This window comes from Aegilops tauschii, chromosome 2, assembly GCF_002575655.3.
Source record: "Aegilops tauschii subsp. strangulata cultivar AL8/78 chromosome 2, Aet v6.0, whole genome shotgun sequence".
Taxonomy (NCBI): domain Eukaryota; kingdom Viridiplantae; phylum Streptophyta; class Magnoliopsida; order Poales; family Poaceae; genus Aegilops; species Aegilops tauschii.
This window is the reverse complement of record NC_053036.3, coordinates 84,149,118-84,170,692: the sequence shown is the minus strand read 5'-3', so window position 1 is coordinate 84,170,692 and position 21,575 is coordinate 84,149,118. Positions and strand designations below refer to the sequence as shown.

Sequence of the window (21,575 nt, the reverse complement as noted above, 5' to 3'; positions counted from 1 at the left end):
TGGTACGGAAGCTAATTATATTCACATAAAACAACCGTAGTTCACCATGACCAAGGTACATTAGTTACATACTTCCATGCCACTGCCACAGAAGATACGACGAGCACAGTTTTTATACGTGCAAATACTAACACAGTTGTTATTTAGACATTTAGGCAGGCAAACACTAGACACTAATACAACTAATATTCACTTACAGCGAGCTCAGAGAACCTTTGCTACCTCCATGGAACCTCCTGCTTACTCCAGAATAGTTAACAGCTGGGCTGCAATACTTGTCTTGGCCTGAAAAGTCCGATAAGTTGGCCTCGATCATATTGTCTATTTTCTTATAACTGCCTTGTTGGATATCAAGAAGCGCCAACAAATCCCTGTCAAGCGACGTCTCTTTATTCTCATCCTGAGGAGCACTACCATCAAAGGCGGATTCATTGCCCTCATCCGTAGCGCTGTCGCTATCATCGAAGCCGACGAAATCCCCCAAAAGCTCAGTAGAAGGCAGTGCTTCGTTGCCAAGACCAATGGCAGGAGTAGTAGTACTAGCCATGTCTAGATCAAGAAGAGAAGGAGGAGAAGGAGAAGAAGGAGAAGGCTTACAGGCAACTCCTCGCTCTAGCCTAATACTAGGTAACACAACAGTAAGATAGCCAACACTAACTCTAACTAGTTTCAGCAGGACGGTAGAAAGCATGGAGTTAGCAATTGCGTTTCTGATGTCGGAGAAGCTGATCAGTGCGGCCTTCCTCTGGGTTCTCCTGTATTGCCTCTGTATCCTGCTGAAAAAGCGGTTGATGGAGACTTCCTGCCTACATGTTTCAGGTACACCTGTCTTAATTACTGTATCGATCTTTTCTTCAGTAATAAAGGAAGCAGAGACACACTCACATGGAAAGGGTAGAAATGCCTGGCTAAGAACCCAATAATTGAACCAAACAGCGCAGCCAATATTGCAATGATTGAGGCAGATGTGGTTCCCAAGCCTGTTAGTTCATGAAAATAATACCAACAGCGTGAGATCATCACAATTTTTTACAACATGTTAATAGCAAAACCAGTAATTACATAATTATTAATGATTTTTTTCTTCGCAAACGGAATCTCATAAATGGGCCTGCAAACATTAGACCAGTATTCTAACTATCACAGTACTAGGTATTGTTAGCAAAATATGCAGAGCATGCTAAAAAAATGTTTGAAATATTATGTACTATCACTCAGATCTGCAGATCAACGAACATAACACAATTTCAGTAAGAAAGAAGGTTAATATTTATTCAGTAAAAGTGCTGAATATTCTGACACCTTAACTTGACACAACCCAGCATTGATGTCATATAGGAGTATTAATTAACATATAATTCTGTACATACACGCCTGTGTGACATGCATGGACCTACAGTAAAACCCTGATTCATATTCAGATGAGGGAACTCACATGATCATCAAACCTACAATTTACTGATGATACCAGGTAGGAAGATTAAAGACCAGAGCAGTTCAATACTGGAACGGTGGTACTTCACTGGTTTATGTAATTGTAATGCTAACACAAGTAGAAAGCCCATCTGAACTCACCTTTCTGGTTCTCATGTGCACAATCTTCTGGCTTTAGCTTGATTTGTCTAATCAATCGATTTCCTCTGTCAGCAACCAACAGTGCACAAATTTTGGGGACATAAATAAGCTCAAAGTCAGCAGAGAAGGTAGCATTCTGCGCTGGTTCATCCCTGTGACCAGTCCCCACTGAGTACGCTCCAGCAATTGTAGTAGTATAACCTACCAATTATATACATTTAGATGCAATCAGGAGAAATGACACATTTATTGGCCAAAAAAATGTTCCAAATATTGGCCGGTTAATCAGCATATCGGTCAGTTAATCGCTACTCAGTGGGTCACCGAATAGCTGATTAACTGATTTATCGGCCGATTAACTAGAAAATTCGCCTATTTATCCCTACTCAGCACCCGACCAATATGGTACTCCCTCCGTCCCATAATATAAGAGCGTCTTTGACACTAGTCCGTCCCATAATATAAGAGCGTCTTTGACACTAGTGTAGTGTCAAAGACGCACTAGTGTAGTGTCAAAGACGCTCTTATATTATGAGACGGAGGGAGTACAAGTTACCGATATCCCCAACATTGCCAAAAATGCTTACATAACTTATCTTTTCCACGTACTGAATTGGCAAGCTGATTAACAAAGGGAACACTACATGGCACCACTACATATGGATATCTTGCAGCCCTGCGAATAGGAAATGGGGAAAACCAAGGTACTCGACGATGAAATACCATTCCTTAGTTTTGCAATGGCATAGTTTGGCAGCGGTGACTTGTTAGAGATGAATGGAACCAAAAGGAAAGGTTGTGAGGATCAAGATCCAATGTAGTATCATCTTTGAGTTGACATGGATTAGCATCACAATCATGATATCATACAAATCGAGATGTCACAACCACAAATTAAGTGGTAGTCTCATTCAAAACTGTGGAATCATGGGAAGTGAGAAATATGCCGCACATAAGGTGCAGATATGCAGTGGCGAATTCGCCGATTACTGTAGCCATGCTTCCACTGTACGGGGGCACAAGTCATCCTCAATCATCCGCTGCTAAATTCGCAATCTCAAATAAGGAGCGGAAACGTGAGGGGAAAATCCGATCTACAACTCAACCCAACCTGATGAAAGCGACATGTGCACAACATTCCAACACGGGCATTAATGCGGCCGTCGCCACCATTTTTAACACGGCATCGAACAAACCCTAACTAAACCCTGGGAAGGATCCAATAAAGTACTAACGGGCAAGCAAGTTCACCGACCGAACTTACCGGAGGGCGCGACCTTGCGGATGGAGCCGTTGGCGCGGTCGGCGACGTAGACGTTGTCGGCGCCGTCGACGGCGATGCTGCGGGGGTGGCCGTGGCCGAAGGCGCCGGCGCCCCCCGCGAGCCTCCGCGGCCCGGCGTCCGCGGAGACGGGGAGGGGGAGGGTGTAGAGCGTGGATCCGGCGGAGTCGAGGAGGACGAGGTCCCCGGCGCGGGGCCGCGGGAGGAGCGCGTAGGGGTGGGTCCCGGTGGGGTTTAGGTCGGAGACCGTGGAGACGGTGTAGCCGTCCTCCAGGACGAGCCCGGCGCAGGCGAGGAGCGGTAGGAGGGGGGTGAGGAGGAGGGCGTGCCCGAGGAGGACGCGCGGTGGTGAGGCCATGGCAGATGGCACTGGCGGGGTGCTGCGGCGGGGGAGACGGGAGGGGCTCGGGCTCAGCCCTGCGAATAGGAAATGATGCGGCCGGTTGCTCGGAAAACCAGTTTATTAAACAAACACAAAGACTGCTAAAAAAACACAAAGCAAATGCAAGAGTGCTTGGTTTATAATTTTATTTAAAACAACCTTTTTAGTTGCTTTGTGTTAAAAATAAAATTTTCAGTTGCTTTTAAGGGCACCCATAGTGTGTACCAAATAACATTGTAAAATTAAGTTTTGGCTTTTGGCAGCTCCGTTACACATTTGTGGAGGCTAGTGCTATAGCCAAAGGAAACGGGAACTGAAGTTTGTTTATCCTCCGATGCCAAGCTACTTCGGGAAATAAAATACTATGCGAATCTCACTAAACTAGCACAAAGCAACATACGGAAGTATAGATGTGGTAATTTTCAACATTATATTCCGCAACATTATAGTCTGCATAGATGTGGCAATTTTCAACATACAAATTGGGAACCGCTATGGAGAAATACTCCATTTGACATGGATGCAAAAGTTGTGACCGTGACATAAATTGAGCATCATCACATTGACGATGCCCTAAAACAACTTAACCAAACAACCTTTTTTACGGAACTTTGTACCAAACAACTAGCATGATTGCCTTCTCATATTAATGTGATTGTGTAAATTAACTTAGGATTTCATTTGGTGACAACTTGTTGGCTTATCAAATAAAATATTTTTTGGGTAAGTCAATAAAAGATGAGACAGTTAAGACAACTTAAAAAAACTGATGCAAAAAACCAAAGATAAGAGGGAAAAATCAAAACAAATAGAAAGGAGGGAATACGTAAGGCTGGATGAAGCGTTCTACCTTGCACGAGAGGAACCTTGTGTATTTTTATGTATATAAAAAAACAATAAAGGATACATCAATACCTGAAATTAGTTTATGTTTCGGTCACTTTTATTTGTGGACGTACTACCCAGGTACATATCGACCCTCTCTCTCTCAGAAAGAATGTACACATGAACCCAACACTAGGGCTTCGTCGCAACATGCAGGAAAGGCGTTGCACAAGAAATAATTATTTATGGGAGTGGATAAACAAAAAATTAAAAAATTAGTTTTAGACAACTATGCCTATTTGAAGTATGTCATATATACTTATTAACAAACCCTTTCCTTGTATGCAGGAATTTATATTGAAAACTTACCCATCAATTACAACAAACTTGCACTCACCGTGTTGTGAATGAGCAAATGTAAACTAGTGCAAGTAAAGTGATAGTTATGATTTAAGTTGATTAATTACGAAACTGGATTTCATTTTAAAGTTTCTAACATAAAAAATAGTTGTGTCGCTTGATAGAGCATCAAACCATTGACACATGCAAAAAAAGGTGAAATTTCAACAACAAAAAAGCAACTAAGTAGGAAAAAAATAGAATCTCGAAACGTTAGCACAAGCGAAAAATTAAACATTTTTTTTCATGTCAGTTACTCCCTCCGTTCTTAAATATAAGACCTTTTAGAGATTTTAATATGGACTACGTACAGGATACGGGGCAAAATGAGTGAATCTACACTCAAAAATATATCTATATACATTCGTATGTAGTCCGTATTGAAATCTCTAAAAGGGCTTATATTTAGAAATGGAGGGAGTACTTCTCAGTACCCGTTAGATGGGCCAGGCCCAATTCGCGACGGGAGACTTTTCCTATTAGCGAGCCTAGTACACAAAAATGTTTTTTAATTACTGTTATTTACATTTCTGAAATGGAAAAAAATATTTCAATTTTTAAAAAGTTCATTGCACGTTCAGAAAATGTTCAGACGGTGTTAAAAAATGTCACACAATCACCCGCAAAAAAATGTCACGCAACTTTAAAAAAATTATAAACATGTTTCAAAAAATGTACGTGGAATTTTTAAGGAAAATGCTTATACAATGTAAAAAAATGTTCATATAATTCAAAAAAGATGGTTTGTAACATTTCTATACTACTATAGTACTATATAGTGTATGAGTTTTGAATTGGATATAGAGGGTCAATCGTAATAATTGGTCTACTAAATCTAACTGCTAAGGTCAACATGACTTGCCATGAACAATAGACTGGTGCTGGCAATGGCCTGTGCAGACAAAGAAGCCCTATCTTCTGCCTAATGGGCCATGTTGCCACTTGTGTTGGCGATTTGAGCACAGACAAGATTGACCGTTGGCTGCAAGAGTGGGCGAGGTTCTGTTCACCGAAATAATGACCCAAGACTTTGCTGGTAATTTTTATCGTGTTTGGGTGAGGATCAATGTGCATAAACCTTTGAAGAATGCGGTGTCAATGATCCGCGATGGTAAGAGACAGATCTACCGTGTGAAGTACGAGCACCTACCTGACTGGTGCGCAGTTTGCGGCCATCTTGGGCATGTCTACAAGGAGCACGGCAACGGGATCCATCCTCCTTCCGCGTTGCACTTCAAGAACCTCAGAGCAGACTGGAACATGCGAGTTGGAACAGGCCCGGGAGCAGGACGAGGAAGAGGCCGCCGCGGGGGTCGTCGTGGAGGTCGTTCTGCAGGTCGCGGCCAGGGTCATGGCAACCCAAGTGATCCTGACATGGAGAATCCTTTGGTGAGCAAATCTGATGAAATCATGCAGGATGCCGGGAAAACAGGAAGCGCACGTCAGATCCTAAGGAGGGGGCCCTGCTAGCTCTCCCCTCTGCTTCTACAGCACCGGCGCTGCCGCCCCCAGAGGTTCTTGCTAGCCCTTCCTCCAAACAGGACCCGAAGCGGCCGCGAGTTAACCCTGACAAGACAGTCCCGAAGAAGAATGCAGCTTCTGAGAAACCTAACGATGCAAAATCGGCGACCTCCCGAGGGGAGGATCGCCGGGCACAATGAATATCATATGCTAGAATTGTCGCGGTGTGGGCAAAGCCGCGACAATTCGCGACTTAGCGAAGCAATTTGCCCCGACAGTGCTATGTATTGTAGAAACTCAGATCTCAAAAGCACGTGTCGAAAATTTTGCTGGTATGTTAGGTCTGCTTATGTTGTTGGTAGTTCAGGCCGCAGCGGTGGAATCGGTTTGTTTTGGAACAATGGAATAAATCTTGATGTTTTTGGCTACTCTGAGTACCATGTTGATGCAAAAGTGTCTATGCCCAATCACAGTGATTGGAGGTTGACATGCGTTTATGGTGAAGCCCAAGTCGGTGAGAGGTATAAAACATGGGATCTACTCAAGTCACTCGTGTCTGCCAGCGCTTTGGCTTGGCTCTGTATAGGCGATTTTAATGAAGTTCTCCACCCGCACGGACACATGGGGACCGGACAGCGAAGGCATACACAAATTCAAGCTTTCCGCGATGTGGTTGATGTTTGTGCATTCACAGACCTGGGATACCACGGGAAGCCTTGGACTTTTGAAAAGAAAACGGCAGGTGGAGGATACTGCAGAGTACGTCTTGATCGTGCACTATCAAATACAGATTGGGCGGCTGTTTTCCCTCAAGCCCAGCTATCACATGAGACTGCAACCTCGTCTAACCATTGCCCGTTACGGTTGCAATTGGAACCCCCTACTCCAGCACAGATCAAACAGAAGCTGTTCAGGTATGAAGTATACTAGGAGCGGCACGAAGATTTCGGGTCTTCTTTGGAAGCAATGTGGAGTGGCTCTCCGGCTGGCCAAAATGTCATGCAACTGAGTAAAAAACTTGGAGACCTGTCGGCATCGCTGCGACAGTGGAGCGGAGCAACGATAGGCTGCGTGGGAAAAGAAATAAAGAAACTAAAAAGGGAGCTGGCCACTTTGCAGAATGATCCCCGGAGAGTTGCGCCCTCACATGCAGAGACAAAAATTACTAATCGTCTCGTTGAGCTCTACCACATGGAGGAAATTATGCAGAGGCAACGATCGCGCATCGACTGGCTTACAGCGGGGACATAAACACTAAGTTCTTTCAAAGGAGGGCAAGTATGCGTCGACGGAAGAACATGAAAAAAACTTTGCAGTGCACGGATGGAACCTCAACAGATAATCCGGCCGAGATGGCCTCGATAACTAATGAGTTTTATAAAAACTTATTCACGTCAGAGGGAACGTCAGGGTTGGATACGGTGCTTGATGCAGTCCCCTCAAAGGTCACCCCAGATATGAACTTGATCCTGACCGCGCCTTATAGTGGGGACGAGGTGAAAACCGCCCTCTTCCAAATGTATCCCACGAAGGCTCCGGGGCCGGACGGATACCCGACGCATTTTTTCCAGCGACATTGGGAGCTGTGTGGTGGCGAGGTGACAGAAGTAGTGCTACGTATATTGCGTGGGGAGGAAAGTCCAGATGCTATCAATGAAACGATCCTTGTTTTAATACCAAAGGTAAAAGATCCCACTGACTTGACATAGTTTAAGCCTATCAGTTTATGTAACGTGTTATACAAGATTGCCTCCAAGGTGTTATCCAATAGATTGAAACAGATATTGCCTGACATCATCTCTAAAGAGCAATCTGTGTTTGTGCCCGGTCGTTTAATCACGGATAATATCACAACAGCCTATGAGCGCCTGCATTTTATGAAAAGAAACAAAGCCCAATGGAATAGATATTGTGCAGTAAAACTGGACATGATGAAGACATATGACCGTGTTGAGTGGAGCTACCTTGAGGCTATCATGACCAAGATGGGTTTTGCCTCTACTTGGGTAGCTTCAGTCATGAGGATGGTGACTTCGGTGAAATTTTCTATCCTCTTCAATGGGAGTAAGCTTGAGGAATTTACACCATCCAGAGGGATCCGTCGGGGAGACCCCATTTCTCCATACCTGTTTTTGATTGCAGCGGAGGGACTTTTATGCCTCTTAAAAACCCAAGATGAATCATCGCACCTCGGTGGTATTCGAGTGGCTCCGACGGCCGGTAAGCCACTTGCTTTTTGCATATGATAGCCTGTTGTTTATCAAAGCCAGTTCAGCTGGAGAGAATGAGTTGTCTTCCTTGATGGATAGATATTGCAATGCCTCAGGCCAGAGAATAAACTTAGCAAAGTCCTCGGTGTTTTTCAGTAAGGGCTACCCGAACTCGCTGAAAACTGAGGTAAAAAACATTTTGAACATCCCTAATGAATCTCTGTCCGATAGATACTTGGGAATGCCCACAGATGTGGGATCTAGTAAAAACAGAGCCTTCAAATTTCTTAAAGACAGAGTATGCATGGAGCAAGATTAAGGGGTGGATGGAAAAGCTATTGTCAGCCGGAGGGAAAGAGGTATTGATTAAATCCGTTGCACAAGCGGTTCCCGTTTACTCTATGTCATGTTTTAAACTCCCACGAGGCCTTTGTGAGCATATCAACTCACTCATCAGAAAGTTTTGGTGGGGCAGCAAGGAGGGGAAGCAGAAACCAAGTTGGGTATCATGGAGCACTATGACTATGCCAAAATACTGTGGTGGATTGGGATTCCGGGATATAGAGCTTTCAACCTAGCTTTGCTAGCTAGACAAGCCTGGAGAATTCTGACAGACCCGGTGAAAGATCGTGGATGTCGCCTAGAGGGGGGGTGAATAGGCGTTTTAAAATAATTACGGTTTAGGCTTGAACAAATGCGGAATAAACCTAGCGGTTAATTTGACAAGCACAAAACCTACAACGACTAGGCTCACCTATGTGCACCAACGACTTATGCTAAGCAAGATAAACAACTAAGTGATAGCAAGATATATGACAAGAAACAATATGGCTATCACAAAGTAAAGTGCATAAGTAAAGGGTTCGGGTAAGAGATAACCGAGACACGCGGAGACGACGATGTATCCCGAAGTTCACACCCTTGCGGATGCTAATCTCCGTTTGGAGCGGTGTGGAGGCACAATGCTCCCCAAGAAGCCACTAGGGCCACCGTAATCTCCTCACGCCCTCGCATAATGCAAGATGCCGTGATTCCACTAAGGGACCCTTGAGGGCGGTCACCGAACCCGTACAAATGGCAACCCTTGGGGGCGGTCACCGAACCCGTACACTTTGGCAACCCTTGGGGGCGGTCACCGGTACCCGTCAAATTGCTCGGGGCGATCTCCACAACCTAATTGGAGACCCCGACGCTTGCCCGGAGCTTTACACCACAATGATTGAGCTCCGAACACCACCAACCGTCTAGGGCGCCCAAGCACCCAAGAGGAACAAGCTCAAGGGCACCAAGCACCCAAGAGTAATAAGCTTCTCAACTTGTAACTTCCACGTATCACCGTGGAGAACTCAAACCGATGCACCAAATGCAATGGCAAGGGCACACGGAGTGCCCAAGTCCTTCTCTCTCAAATCCCACCGAAGCAACTAATGCTAGGGAGGAAAATGAGAGGAAGAACAAGAAGGAGAACACCAAGAACTCCAAGATCTAGATCCAAGGGGTTCCCCTCACATAGAGGAGAAAGTGATTGGTGGAAATGTGGATCTAGATCTCCTCTCTCTTTTCCCTCAAAAACTAGCAAGAATCCATGGAGGGATTGAGAGTTAGCAAGCTCGAAGAAGGTCAACAATGGGGGAAGAACACGAGCTCAAAAGATAAGGTTCAATGGGGAAGAATACCCCCTTTTATAGAAGGGAAAAAATCCAACCGTTATGTGCTCAGCCCGCATACGAGCGGTACTACCTCTCTGGCGGAAGAAGCAGGGAAAAGGAGCAACCAAACATGAACCTTGGGGCGGTAGTACCGCTTATAAGCGGTACTACCGCGCACCCCAGCGGTACTACCGCTGGAGGAGCAGAACACGGGACCAAAAATGCAGTAGCGGTACTACCGCCCGACCGGAGCGGTACTACCGCTTATAGGCGGCACTACCGCCCATCAGGGCGGTACTACCGCTTATAGGTGGAACTGCCGTGCCTTACTGCCGTGCAACTACTGCAAAACTCGACACGAAAAATGCAAGACCCAAAATCGAGGCGGTACCAGCGCGGAACCGTAGCCGTACTACCGCTTATGGCCATAGGCGGTACTACCGCTTTGGACAGCGGTACTACCGCTTGGGGCGATAAGCGGTACTGCCGCTCTGGCCGCGGTACTACCGCTAGGAAACCAAAACTGCCATAACTTCTGCATATGAGCTCCGAATTGAGCAAACTCAAGCTTGTTGGATTGAGAAAGACGGGTAGCATCAAAACAGAGGAGTGAAACCTCCAACCGAGAAGAACCGGCATAACCTCCAACATCTAAAACATCATAGAAGATGCGAGTGAACTCCGTTTTCGATGAACTCGAGCTTGTCATCAAGATGACCATAAGCTCCAAAACTCACAAAGAGAAGAACCAAACAAGAACCAACAAAGATGATGCAAGGATGCAATGGTTTGAGCTCTCTATGAACGATACGATCAAGCTACTCATCGAGAGCCCCACTTGATAGTACGACAATCGATCCTATAACCCGGTCTGCCAACTACCATCATGAGACCGGTAAAATAGAAAACCTATCAAGAGCAAACCTTTGCCTTGCACATGGTCCACTTGAGCTAGATGATGACGATCTTGACTCCCTCAAGTTGGACCACCTTTCTTGGTTGTGTTGGCTCGATGAAGACTAGTTGATTGCTCCCCCATACTCCACTATGGGTGAGCCACTCTTCCGCACATCTTCACCAGTCCATTGTCACCACAATGGACGGCAAGCTTCAAGCATTTGATCTCGTCATGATGCTTCACTTGAACTTGCGCACCGCAACATCTTCACAAGTCCATTGTCGCCACAATGGACGGCAAGCTTCAAGCATTTGATCTCTTCATGATGCTTCACTTGAACTTGCACACCGCAACCTAACCCCACAAAGAACTCTCACGAAGATCATGGGTTAGTACACAAAGCGTAATTGACAATGCTTACCACACCATGGGATCGCTTGATCCCTCTCGGTACATCTTGTGTGCTTTGTGTGTTGATCAACTTGATTCACTCTTGACTTAGTCTTGATCAACCTTGACTCTTTCCAACTCTCTTCATTTGGATGATGTCTTGAAGGTAAACATGAATGATCACACAATCTTCTTCTTCAAGACATGCTTGCAATAAGTTCTACTCTCACATGACCAATCTTTGGATAATTCCTTAATAACACCTTGGTCACCACATAAACTCCTTGAAACCAACACATGGACTTCAAGAAATGCCTATGGACAAATCCTTCAAATATAACTCAAGGCAACCATTAGTCCATAGAGATTGTCATCAATTACCAAAACCAAACATGGGGGCACCGCATGTTCTTTCACCCGGAGTCCCTTAGTGCGCGAGTATTGAAAGCCAAGTATCACCCTACAACAGATTTCTTGAGCTCGGAGCTGGGTTCGGCCCCTTTCCAAATCTGGCGAGCCATCATGGATGGACGGGAAGTGTTAACTCAGGGGTTAATCCGGTGGATCGGCGATGGTTTAACCACGCATGTTTGGAACCAGAACTGGCTACCACGTCCGGCCAACATGAGACCTATAGTGAGCAGAATAATGGATCCACCTCAAAGGGTGAGCGAACTAATCTTGCCAGGTGCACAATGGGACATCACAGGGATCTCAGAAATCTTTCTGCCAACAGACGCTCAGGCAATTATGTCAATACCCTTGTGTACGAGACACATCAATGATTTCTGGTCTTGGATCCATGAAAAGAATGGGGTGTTCTCCGTTCGATCTGCTTACCGTATGCTGGTTAACACCAAGATGAAGAGAGAAGCATGCCTTGAGGGTTGAGCAAATTCATCAGATACTGGCAGAGAATCCAAGTCATGGGAGAAGTTATGGAAAGTTAACGTACCCCCCAAGGCGAAGATCTTCTTATGGAGGATGGCTCAGCAATCCATTCCCACAGCAGATTTGCTACATCACCGGAACATGTCCACAAGCACACGGTGCGGTTTGTGCGGGGCAAAAGATTCATGGCAACACTCGTTACTCCACTGCACAGTAGCCCGTTGTGTGTGGGTGCTGCAAGATTCGAAGCTGGTTGAAGCTTTGAATAACACCACTGAGGCGGATGCGAGGAGATGGTTGTTTGTCCTACTGGATATGCTTTCGCTGACAGAGTTTACCCAGGTCGCGGTCACCATGTGGGCGCTTTGGCATTCACGGCGTCAGGCGCTACATGAGAACATCTTCCAGAGCCCTTTGTCAATGCATAGCTTCATTTTAAGTACATCAGAGGAATCGAGGAATGCAAGCCTAAAGTGACTCAAGGGACAGGGGATCCAACCCCGGTGCAAATGCAGACTAGATGGGTACCGCCGCCGCCGGGAGTGGCAAAGGTCAGAGTTGATGGAGCAACTGCGAGAAACACCCTGGATGGTTCATTCAGCGCTGTATGCAGAGACGATACCGGGTTATTCTTAGGAGCCTCGGTGATCAAGATGCCAGGTGTGGTGGAACCGGCTACTCTGGAAGCTTTGGCGTGTCGAGAGGCGCTTGCTCTAGCGTCGGACCTGCATATCTCCCGGGTTGTTATTGCTTCAGACTGCCAGGGTGTGATCAGGGACATCAAAGAAGGCACAGGAGGATTGTATGCTAGTACAATCAAGGAGATTAATGAGACGGCAAGAGACTTTGATCAATGCACCTTCATCTTTGAGGGTAGATCGACAAACATCGAGGCACATAGCCTTGCCAAACACGCTTTCGGACTAGATTATGGGCGCCATTTGTGGCTTATAAACCCACCAGATATTCATTGTATTCCTATGAACTTTTATGATTAATAAAGTGTGTTTAGACTAAAAAAACTAATATCTCCATTTGTTCACCTAAAAAAAATATCTCCATTTGTACATTGTTATATTTTATTCTTGAGCCTTGTCTAAAAAAATCTTGAATCTATTAGCAATTTGATGACTTACTTACTTTTACCAAAATCACTTTGCTATGACGTGCATTGTACGTGTATATGTACTAGTAAAAACTGTAAATGAGTTTTAAAATATGTTCATGAATTTTTTTCGTAAACCTTTATACAATATAAAATATATTCACATAGTTAAAAAATGTTATTAAAAATGTTTAACCATGTACTAAAGAAATATTTAACACATATTTAAAAAGAATCAAAATTATGTACTTACAAAAACGTTGGAAAATGTTAAATATGCATAAAATGTTTATATGTGTACCGAACATGTACAATGTGTACGAAAAATTTAGACATCAAAACATATATTTAAGAAAAATATTAATCATGTATTTGAAAAATGGTAAACATGCATGCAAAGTGTTATATGTATAAAAAACAATGTGTATGAAAAAAATAGACGTTAAAATATTTATTTAAAAAAATGTTAATAGTGTATTTGAAAAATGTTAAGCATGTATAAAAAATATTTTGATGTATAAGAAAAATGTGCAATGTGTACGAAAAATGTACACATGTCCTAAAAAACAATAAAAATAATAGTAAACCAAAGAAAGCTGATGAAAACCAAGAAAGAAACAAGGAAAAGTGAAGAAAAAACGAAGAAACCCAAGAAACTGCTACAATAGTGAAAACCGCGATAAGAAAAACCACAGAGAAAGAAAACCTGCCACAACTACAATAATGGGCTGGCCTAGTAGCGTGCTCGCCAAAAGAGAGACACAGCTATGTCTCGCAACTCGCGAGACATACCTCCCGCACCCAGAATTCTCCTCCGATTTCAACCTAAATCCCTCCTACAAGGAACATGATACAACATATCTACCTAAGGCTAGGGCTCCTGGAGATCGCCATGCCAAATCACACGATCCAGCTTACCAAAGGAAGCCACCAGATCGTTTCTCCACGATGACGACGAAGACGAATCCCGCAGCGACAGCGGCACATGCGTTCACGACGAAGATTGCACGGGGAGGCATCCGAGGAGAACCTGGAATCAGGTGGGGTGATTATGGGGCTCCCTTTCCGGGTGCTACCCGCCCGAAGCTAGCTGAAGGGGAAACAAAGGGGCATGTGGTTGTGAATCTATATGCTTGAGCGTTCATTGTTGCGGGACAAGAGGGGCGGCTAATGTTGTGATCAAGTATGGGGACGTGTTGGTGCACATAGTCCCAAAATGTAAATTAGTACTCCCTCTGTCTATTAATTAGGAGGATTCATAACATGTGTAATGGAAGAGGACAATTGAACAACAAGCAGTGTCGCTTGGGTTTGTTTGTACCGGCACGACCCAAGGTGGTAGGTTCAAATCCCCGCGCGCAGCGAACCCATCCAACTGAGATAGAAGGCCCGCTGTCAGGTTGGTAGAAGACTGAGATATGCACATGCAACCGTAGCGCAGGACCGGTGCAACAAGTTTTAGGACACATATCCTAAGTCTGAGGACCATATTAAAGACACATTCGCAAGTATGAGGACCATACTAGATCGGAAGCGCGCCTTGGCGCGCGTTGCCTAGCTCAACACAGCGACTGTGCCTCTAAAACTTCAATATAACAAAGCGTTTTAGTACATCCAAAGGAAACTGGAATAGCCACTGAAAATAAATGTGTTCAGTATATATCACAAACACTACAAAGATATATTAAGAGCTTAAAAGAAAACATTCTCTGTTACCAAAGGGAATTAAAATAATTGCTCAGAATGGATTAGAGCAGTACAACAAAAGTATGGCAAACAAGACATATTTAGTCATTACCACAAAATGGCACAAAGTGCATGTCTAAGAAGTGATTCAATAATCCAACGTCTGGTATTTATCAGGGAAGGATGTAATCCAATACAAATCATCAAAGTACAGTACAAAGTAGGATATGGTTCAATAAAAACCATCAATATTTAATATGAAGCATAATATCTATATTAGTATTCAGGAGTGGTCCAGTAGATTTAGTATAAGACATCAAGATTTACGATATAACACAAGCCAGGCAAATAACTGGTTTGCATGCAATTCAGTACAAAGCATTAAGATTCATGACATAGGAAGGGCAACTTGCCGCGCGTGACCTGTCCCAAGTCATGTTCCTGCTAGGACAATGCATGTAATGGCTGAGTGTGTCTCGGAATTTGCAAATTCAAAGGACAGTACGACACACTTAATGCAAACCAAGGCAAGAGTCAAGTAGTCACCCATATCCATAATTCTCTGAGGTCCATTCAACACATGAATCAGTTTCTTCACGCAATCAATCAGGAATATCGATTATGGAAGCACACAAGTCAAGTTTGTAAAATGCCGAATTCACCTGCAGATAGGGGGGCAATCCCATATAGACCATTCAAGACAGGAGCAAGGTAGTCCATAAATATCAAAAGTACTACCCTATGTACACACAGTGTACAAATCCACCTAAGAATTTTCTTTTCAATACCCTTGATCTTGATAAGAAAATCATAGTCTGGAACATAAATAAAAGAGCATTACCGGTAAGAAAAAGCCACCACGGACAAATCTTAAGATCCTCATAAAGCATCATTGAAATTATAACCTGGAGTTAACCAAAATCATGGCATCGCTGAAAGTATATATGTACCCAAAATCCAATTATCCATGTGTAATCTCAGAGAATCAACCCTCAATCCTAAAAAAATTGTTTTTGTTCATTTTTTAATTCCAATATGACAAAATCTACACAGAATGACCATAGTCATGGAATAGAACTATTATATAGCTATCTTATACACAGAATGACCGGAAGATGTCCAATAGATCATGCAGTCCTCGACCTCCCAGCTTCTCAGGATCATTCATAACCTCATAAGCCTGAGCTAACTTCTTGAACTGGCACATGACATACTATTAGTTAGCCAGCTCAACCATAAAACAATGTTTTAAACAAACTTGGTAACCGCCTAAAGAGTACTCACTACCCAGCAAAGCTTGACCGACCCAAGCATGTCATTTTTAGTTCAGCTAGGTTGATATATGGCAATGGGCAAATAAGTTGTTTGCCTAGTATGCATCAGTATTCAGCAGTCAACTTTTTCTGCAACACTAAAGAAACTGGACTTGTAATAAAATTTGCGCACCACCGAGGATCAACGCAATTTTTTTAAATATCAATTTAGAAACCAAACGCATTACCAGAAAGATATAAACATATGGTTGAATATAAATATATAATAGAGCAACAAAGAAATTTGCTGCTGGGATTGAGCCGAACTAATGTTGGCTGTTGCTACACCCTGCTGCCATTCATACAATTTATTTGCAAGTAGCAAGCAGCCAAACACACGCATAACACTTTAGCAGAGCAAGCAAAAAGGTCGAGAAAAAAGAACGGAGAGGCTACCTACAGGCTGCGGCAGCTCGAGCATGGAGGCGGCTGTCGGCATGCGTGAGTTTTCACAACATCAGAGCAGTGCCGAGAAGATCCTGGTTGAGGCGGAACAAACCCGGCGACAGACGCCAAATACTGAAAGCCTACAAAGCCATTGGCCATACAAAGGTGGCCATATTTCAAGTTCGCCTTGACCTGAACATCAGAAATCACAAAAATCAGATAAATAACACGGAAAGGTGCTCTGAACCCAAATCTTTTCTTCATAACATGGAGAAACATTAGTGAACGGAACAATCTTACGTCATATAAAATAAATAAATTAAGATGTTATAAGAAACTAAGAAAGAAACCAGATAAAAGCGCTATAAAGTGCAGCAGGCTAACAAAATTTAGTCTAGAATATATGCTAGCAAATCAATAATCGTACAAAAAATACCGTGCGCCAACAAAGCTTCGGCTCTGGATCGGGTAGCTAATACGCCATCTCTACTGTAAGTTTGGAACTCACAACAAGCACTTGACATATAAGGCAACAATTCCAACAATTTGTGATCATGTGTATAAATCGAGGAGCCACACTGTCTTGTGTACACACCTCATCATCAGCAAAATGAACGCACGGAGAAACCAAGAACAATGCATCGCCTAGGACACACGCGCTCTACATTTAAGATTTCCTCTCTAAGGGTTAGATAATCTCTGCTTCAACACCTGGACGAAATCCAGACTCACCGACCAGCACCATCCACAGAATGCCTGTCTGAGTCACATACTTTATGTGGTCCAGCTCCCTGGTGGTGAGCTTGAACTCTGCCTTTATCCCAGCACTCCATAACTCATTCGCAAGCTTGGCGGCCAATATAAGGTCCTTCCCTAGAATCGACACCAAAACCTCTGTCACCCTAGCCCGGATAACCTGCGATTCGAGGGCCAAGATCAGTTCTGCTACATTGCCGCAACAACGACATAATGACACAACATTGAGAAAATACCTGGTTATTTTCTTTCTCATGTTGCTCAATGATTGCGAAAACCCTTTCTATTCCAAGATCGACGCCAACAGTGGGGACTTGCTTGTTACTGAACATGCCAACAAGTTTGTCGTACCTGCCACCAACAGTAATAAAACCAAACTATTGCAAAAAAATTATGAGCGCAGCAATCGTCAAGAGGTTGTTCGCTTAGTTAAAGAAGGTACTTTCCATATTTAAACACAATGAAGAAAATTCAGATATATAGCAATGTACAGTAAGTCACTTATTTTGGGACGGAGAGAGTACATGAGAAAAAAGAAATGTAAAATATGCTCTGAGATCAAATGGGTCAAGCAGTGGGTCTTACAAAGGTGATTGATTGAAAGAACTGGAAATATAAAAAAAAGCATAATTAAAGTTTTCAGATATAAATCAATGTACATTAAACCAATTGTAGTGCTATATCAGACAAAAGGTAATTCAGATGATAAATAAGATGGTACATATAAAAGACCAGTATATCAAGCAATGATTCTTAAAATGGTGATTAATAGAAAGCACTGGCAATACAGAATGATGCCCAGTATATAGGAATATGATTACAAAAAAATGACTAAAGCAAGAACACAGGTAACAAGTGAGGTGCAGATGTGAATGAAGATTCCAAACCTGTGTGACGCCCTTGAATATAGCTTCATATATCACATTAGTATATCAACTTCAAGTCTTCACCATATTTTCCCATCAAGGTTACACGTGCCTACATCACAAGCCAAACAAACCACAAACATGAACATCTAGCTCACAATCGCATACACCTGAACAAATAATGCCTTGCTAACGTTCCAATGAAGTGGTCAACGGCTAGGAGGTGGATCCATGCGGAAGCGACAGTCATCTCGCTCACAAACACTCACCAGCTAAAGTAAAAGCCCTACAGTACTAAGAAGTAGAATCATGTCACATCTAAAAACAACAGCTGCAACAATCTACAAGTAAAACAAAGAATTACACACACTTTGGTAGAAATGCAACATATGTTGTTTGCCTTGAAGTGAAGAAAGTTTAATTTATTAAAATAACAACATGTTTCACTGAGCCCAGAGTAAGAACTATGAATTATATCACATTGTCCAAAACACCATAGTTGGTATAGGTATATTTCAAAACATCATCACATATAGTATTAATTAGCAATGAACGATTTCTTCATATAATCCGTAAGAAAATGTGAAAATAGCACATAGATAGAAACAATGAAGTTGAGATGAAGGTACCAAAAAAGGCATACCTAATGTGCGTAGGTAAGTTCCATTGAACCAGAAAGAGTATAACAAGTTCACTGCACGACAGAAAACACATGTGTTACGAATACTTCAATCTCCTTAGTATTGCCATATAAAAAGAGTAACAATAGTGTGCCCACATAAAGCCAAAGCTAAGATATCTGGAAAAGGCCGAGTTGAGTAGAACAAAACGTGAAACTCGATTGCAGTTCGTATCACAAAGAATGCTTCAAGCGACCATACTTAATTTTGAACTGCTTGTCAAAATTGAGTCAAGCAAACCATGATACCGCCACAGATAGGGCGACAACTCAAGCTCTTGTTATACAAAAGAAATCAAACAACTGGATTCAATGATCCTTGATGATACATTGCACTTAAATTTCTGCAGGAGTCTGGGAAGGCAACTAAGTTCTGCTATGTATGGTTAGAACAAAGTCGCTCTGAGGAATTTGAATGGCCATATTTATGAATGTTCCCAAGGTAAGTTTTTACATCAGTTTATTATGATGGAAGACAGCGAAGAAGAAGAGGATGATGACAACTATGTGCCCCCTGAATACAGTGATGCTGCAATGGGGGAAGCTGAAGATCAAGAGGAACCAGACGATGTGCCCGATGATGATCTCCGCCGGGTCATTGTTGATGCAAAGAGACAGTGCAAAAGTGAAAAGGAGAAGCTGAAGTTTGATCGCATGTTAGAGGATCACAAAAAGGGTTGTACCCCCATTGCGAAGATGGCAACACAAAGCTCGGTACCATACTGGAATTGATGCAGTGGAAGGCAGAGAATGTTGTGCCTGACAAATGGTTCGAGAAGCTACTGAAAATATTGAAGAAGCTTCCAAAGGATAATGAATTACCCGACAGTACGCACGCAGCAAAGAAGGTCGTATGCCCTCTAGGATTGGAGGTGCAGAAGATACATGCATGACCTAATGACTACATTCTCTACCGCGGTGCGTACGAGGATTTGAACGCATGCCCGGTATGCGGTGCATTATGGTATAAGATCAGACGAGATGACCCTGGTGATGTTGACGGCGAGCCCCCAGGAAGAGGGTTCCTGCGAAGGTGATGTGGTATGCTCCTATAATACCACGGTTGAAATTTCTGTTCAGAAACAAAGAGCATGCCAAGTTGATGCGATGACACAGAGATGACTGTAAGAAAGATGAGAAGTTGAGAGCACCCGCTGACGGGTCGCAGTGGAGAAAAATCAAGAGAAAGTACTGGGAGGAGTTTGTAGGTGATGCAAGGAACGTATGGTTTGGTTTAAGCATGGATGGCATTAATCCTTTTGGGGAGCAGAGCAGCAATCACAGCACCTGGCCAGTGACTCTATGTATCTATAACCTTCGTCCTTGGTTGTGCTTGAAGTGGAAGTTCATTATGATGCCAGTACTCATCCAAGGCCCTAAGCAACCTGGCAACGACATTGATGTGTACCTAAGGCCATTAGTTGAAGAACTTTTACAGCTATGGAATGGAAACGGTGTATGTTGCTACCTCTTGAGCATGCGGGAAAGGGTGATGCAGCAAAGTAGCGTAAGTATTTCCCTCAGTTTTTGAGAACCAAGGTATCAATCCAGTAGGAGACTACACGCAAGTCACCTAGTACCTGCACAAACAATCAAGAACCTTGCAACCAACGCGATAAAGGGGTTGTCAATCCCTTCATGGCCACTTGCAAAAGTGAGATCTGATAAAGATAATAAGATAAATATTTTTGGTATTTTTGTTGTATAGATTGGAAAGTAAAGAGTGCAAAATAAACGGCGACAGAAATTGGCAAGTTGACGGGAAACTAATATGATATAAAATAGACCCGGGGGCCATAGGTTTCACTAGTGGCTTCTCTCATGATAGCATATATTACGGTGGGTGAACAAATTACTGCCGAGCAATTGATAGAAAAGCGCATAGTTATGAGAATATCTAGGCATGATCATGAATATAGGCATCACGTCCGTGTCAAGTAGACCGAAACGATTCTGCATCTACTACTATTACTCCACACATCGACCGCTATCCAGCATGCATCTAGAGTATTAAGTTCATAAGAACAGAGTAACGCATTAGGCAAGATGACATGATGTAGAGGGACAAACTCAAGCAATATGATATAAACCCCGTCTTTTTATCCTCGATGGCAACAATACAATACGTGCCTTGCTGCCCCTACTATCACTGGGAAAGGACACCGCAAGATTGAACCCAAAGCTAAGTACTTCTCCTATTGCAAGAAAGATCAATCTAGTAGGCCAAACTAAACCGATAATTCGAAGAGACTTGCAAAGATATTAAATCATGCATATAAGAATTCAGAGAAGAACCAAATATTGTTCATAGATAATCCTGATCATAAACCCACAACTCATTGGATCTCGGCAAACACACCGCAAAAATTATGACATCGAATAGATCTCCAAGAACATCGAGGAGAACTTTGTATTGAGAACCAAAGAGAGAGAAGAAGCCATCTAGCTAATAACTATGGACCCGAAGGTCTGTGGTAAACTACTCACACATCATCGGAGAGGCTATAGTGTTGATGTAGAAGCCCTCCGTGGTCGAATCCCCCTCTGGCAGATCGCCGAAAAAGGCCCCAGATGGGATCTCACGGGTATAGAAGGTTGCAGCGGTGGAAAAGTGATTTCGTGGCTCTCCTGGATGTTTTTAGGGTACAAGGGTGTATATAGGCGAAAGAAGAATGTTGGTTGAGCTACGAGGGGCCCACGAGGGTGGGGGCGCGCCTACTCCCCCTGGGCGCGCCCTCCTACCTCGTGGCCACCTTGTTGCGTCTCTGACTTCCACTCCAAGTCTCCTAGATTGTGTTTGTTCAAAGAAAGATCCTCGCGA

The 21,575-nt window shown here is 43.4% G+C and overlaps 2 protein-coding genes across 15 annotated transcripts; both read right to left on the bottom strand.

The window, feature by feature from the left end:
• Positions 1 to 3,274, bottom strand: LOC109742578 (uncharacterized). 2 transcript variants are annotated; one of them, XM_020301674.4, is made up of 4 exons: positions 2,840 to 3,274; positions 1,576 to 1,776; positions 886 to 980; positions 1 to 806 (listed from the first exon to the last, which is right to left on the bottom strand). In XM_020301674.4, the coding sequence occupies exons 1-4, from the start codon at positions 3,213 to 3,215 to the stop codon at positions 696 to 698; spliced, it is 783 nt and encodes a 260-aa protein (XP_020157263.1). In that variant the 5' UTR covers positions 3,216 to 3,274; the 3' UTR covers positions 1 to 695. The 2 variants fall into 2 exon arrangements, with proteins under 2 accessions (XP_020157263.1, XP_020157262.1); XM_020301673.2 differs by having other exon boundaries at positions 1 to 802.
• Positions 3,275 to 15,004: 11,730 nt separating this feature from the next.
• Positions 15,005 to 21,194, bottom strand: LOC109742577 (histidine--tRNA ligase, cytoplasmic). 13 transcript variants are annotated; one of them, XR_012201880.1, is made up of 9 exons: positions 20,223 to 21,194; positions 20,042 to 20,139; positions 18,719 to 18,769; positions 18,270 to 18,361; positions 18,097 to 18,187; positions 17,446 to 17,560; positions 17,186 to 17,369; positions 15,416 to 16,645; positions 15,005 to 15,315 (listed from the first exon to the last, which is right to left on the bottom strand). XR_012201880.1 is itself a non-coding variant. In XM_073508033.1 (8 exons), exons 5-8 carry the CDS (start codon positions 18,123 to 18,125, stop codon positions 16,524 to 16,526), a joined length of 450 nt encoding a protein of 149 aa, XP_073364134.1. In that variant the 5' UTR covers positions 18,126 to 18,187; positions 18,345 to 18,361; positions 18,719 to 18,769; positions 20,042 to 20,139; positions 20,223 to 21,194; the 3' UTR covers positions 15,005 to 16,523. The 13 variants fall into 13 exon arrangements, 5 of the variants coding, with proteins under 5 accessions (XP_073364134.1, XP_073364135.1, XP_045088570.1 ...); XR_012201879.1 differs by having other exon boundaries at positions 15,005 to 15,415; positions 15,595 to 16,645; XR_012201878.1 differs by having other exon boundaries at positions 15,005 to 15,951; positions 16,463 to 16,645.
• Positions 21,195 to 21,575: the final 381 nt, after the last annotated feature.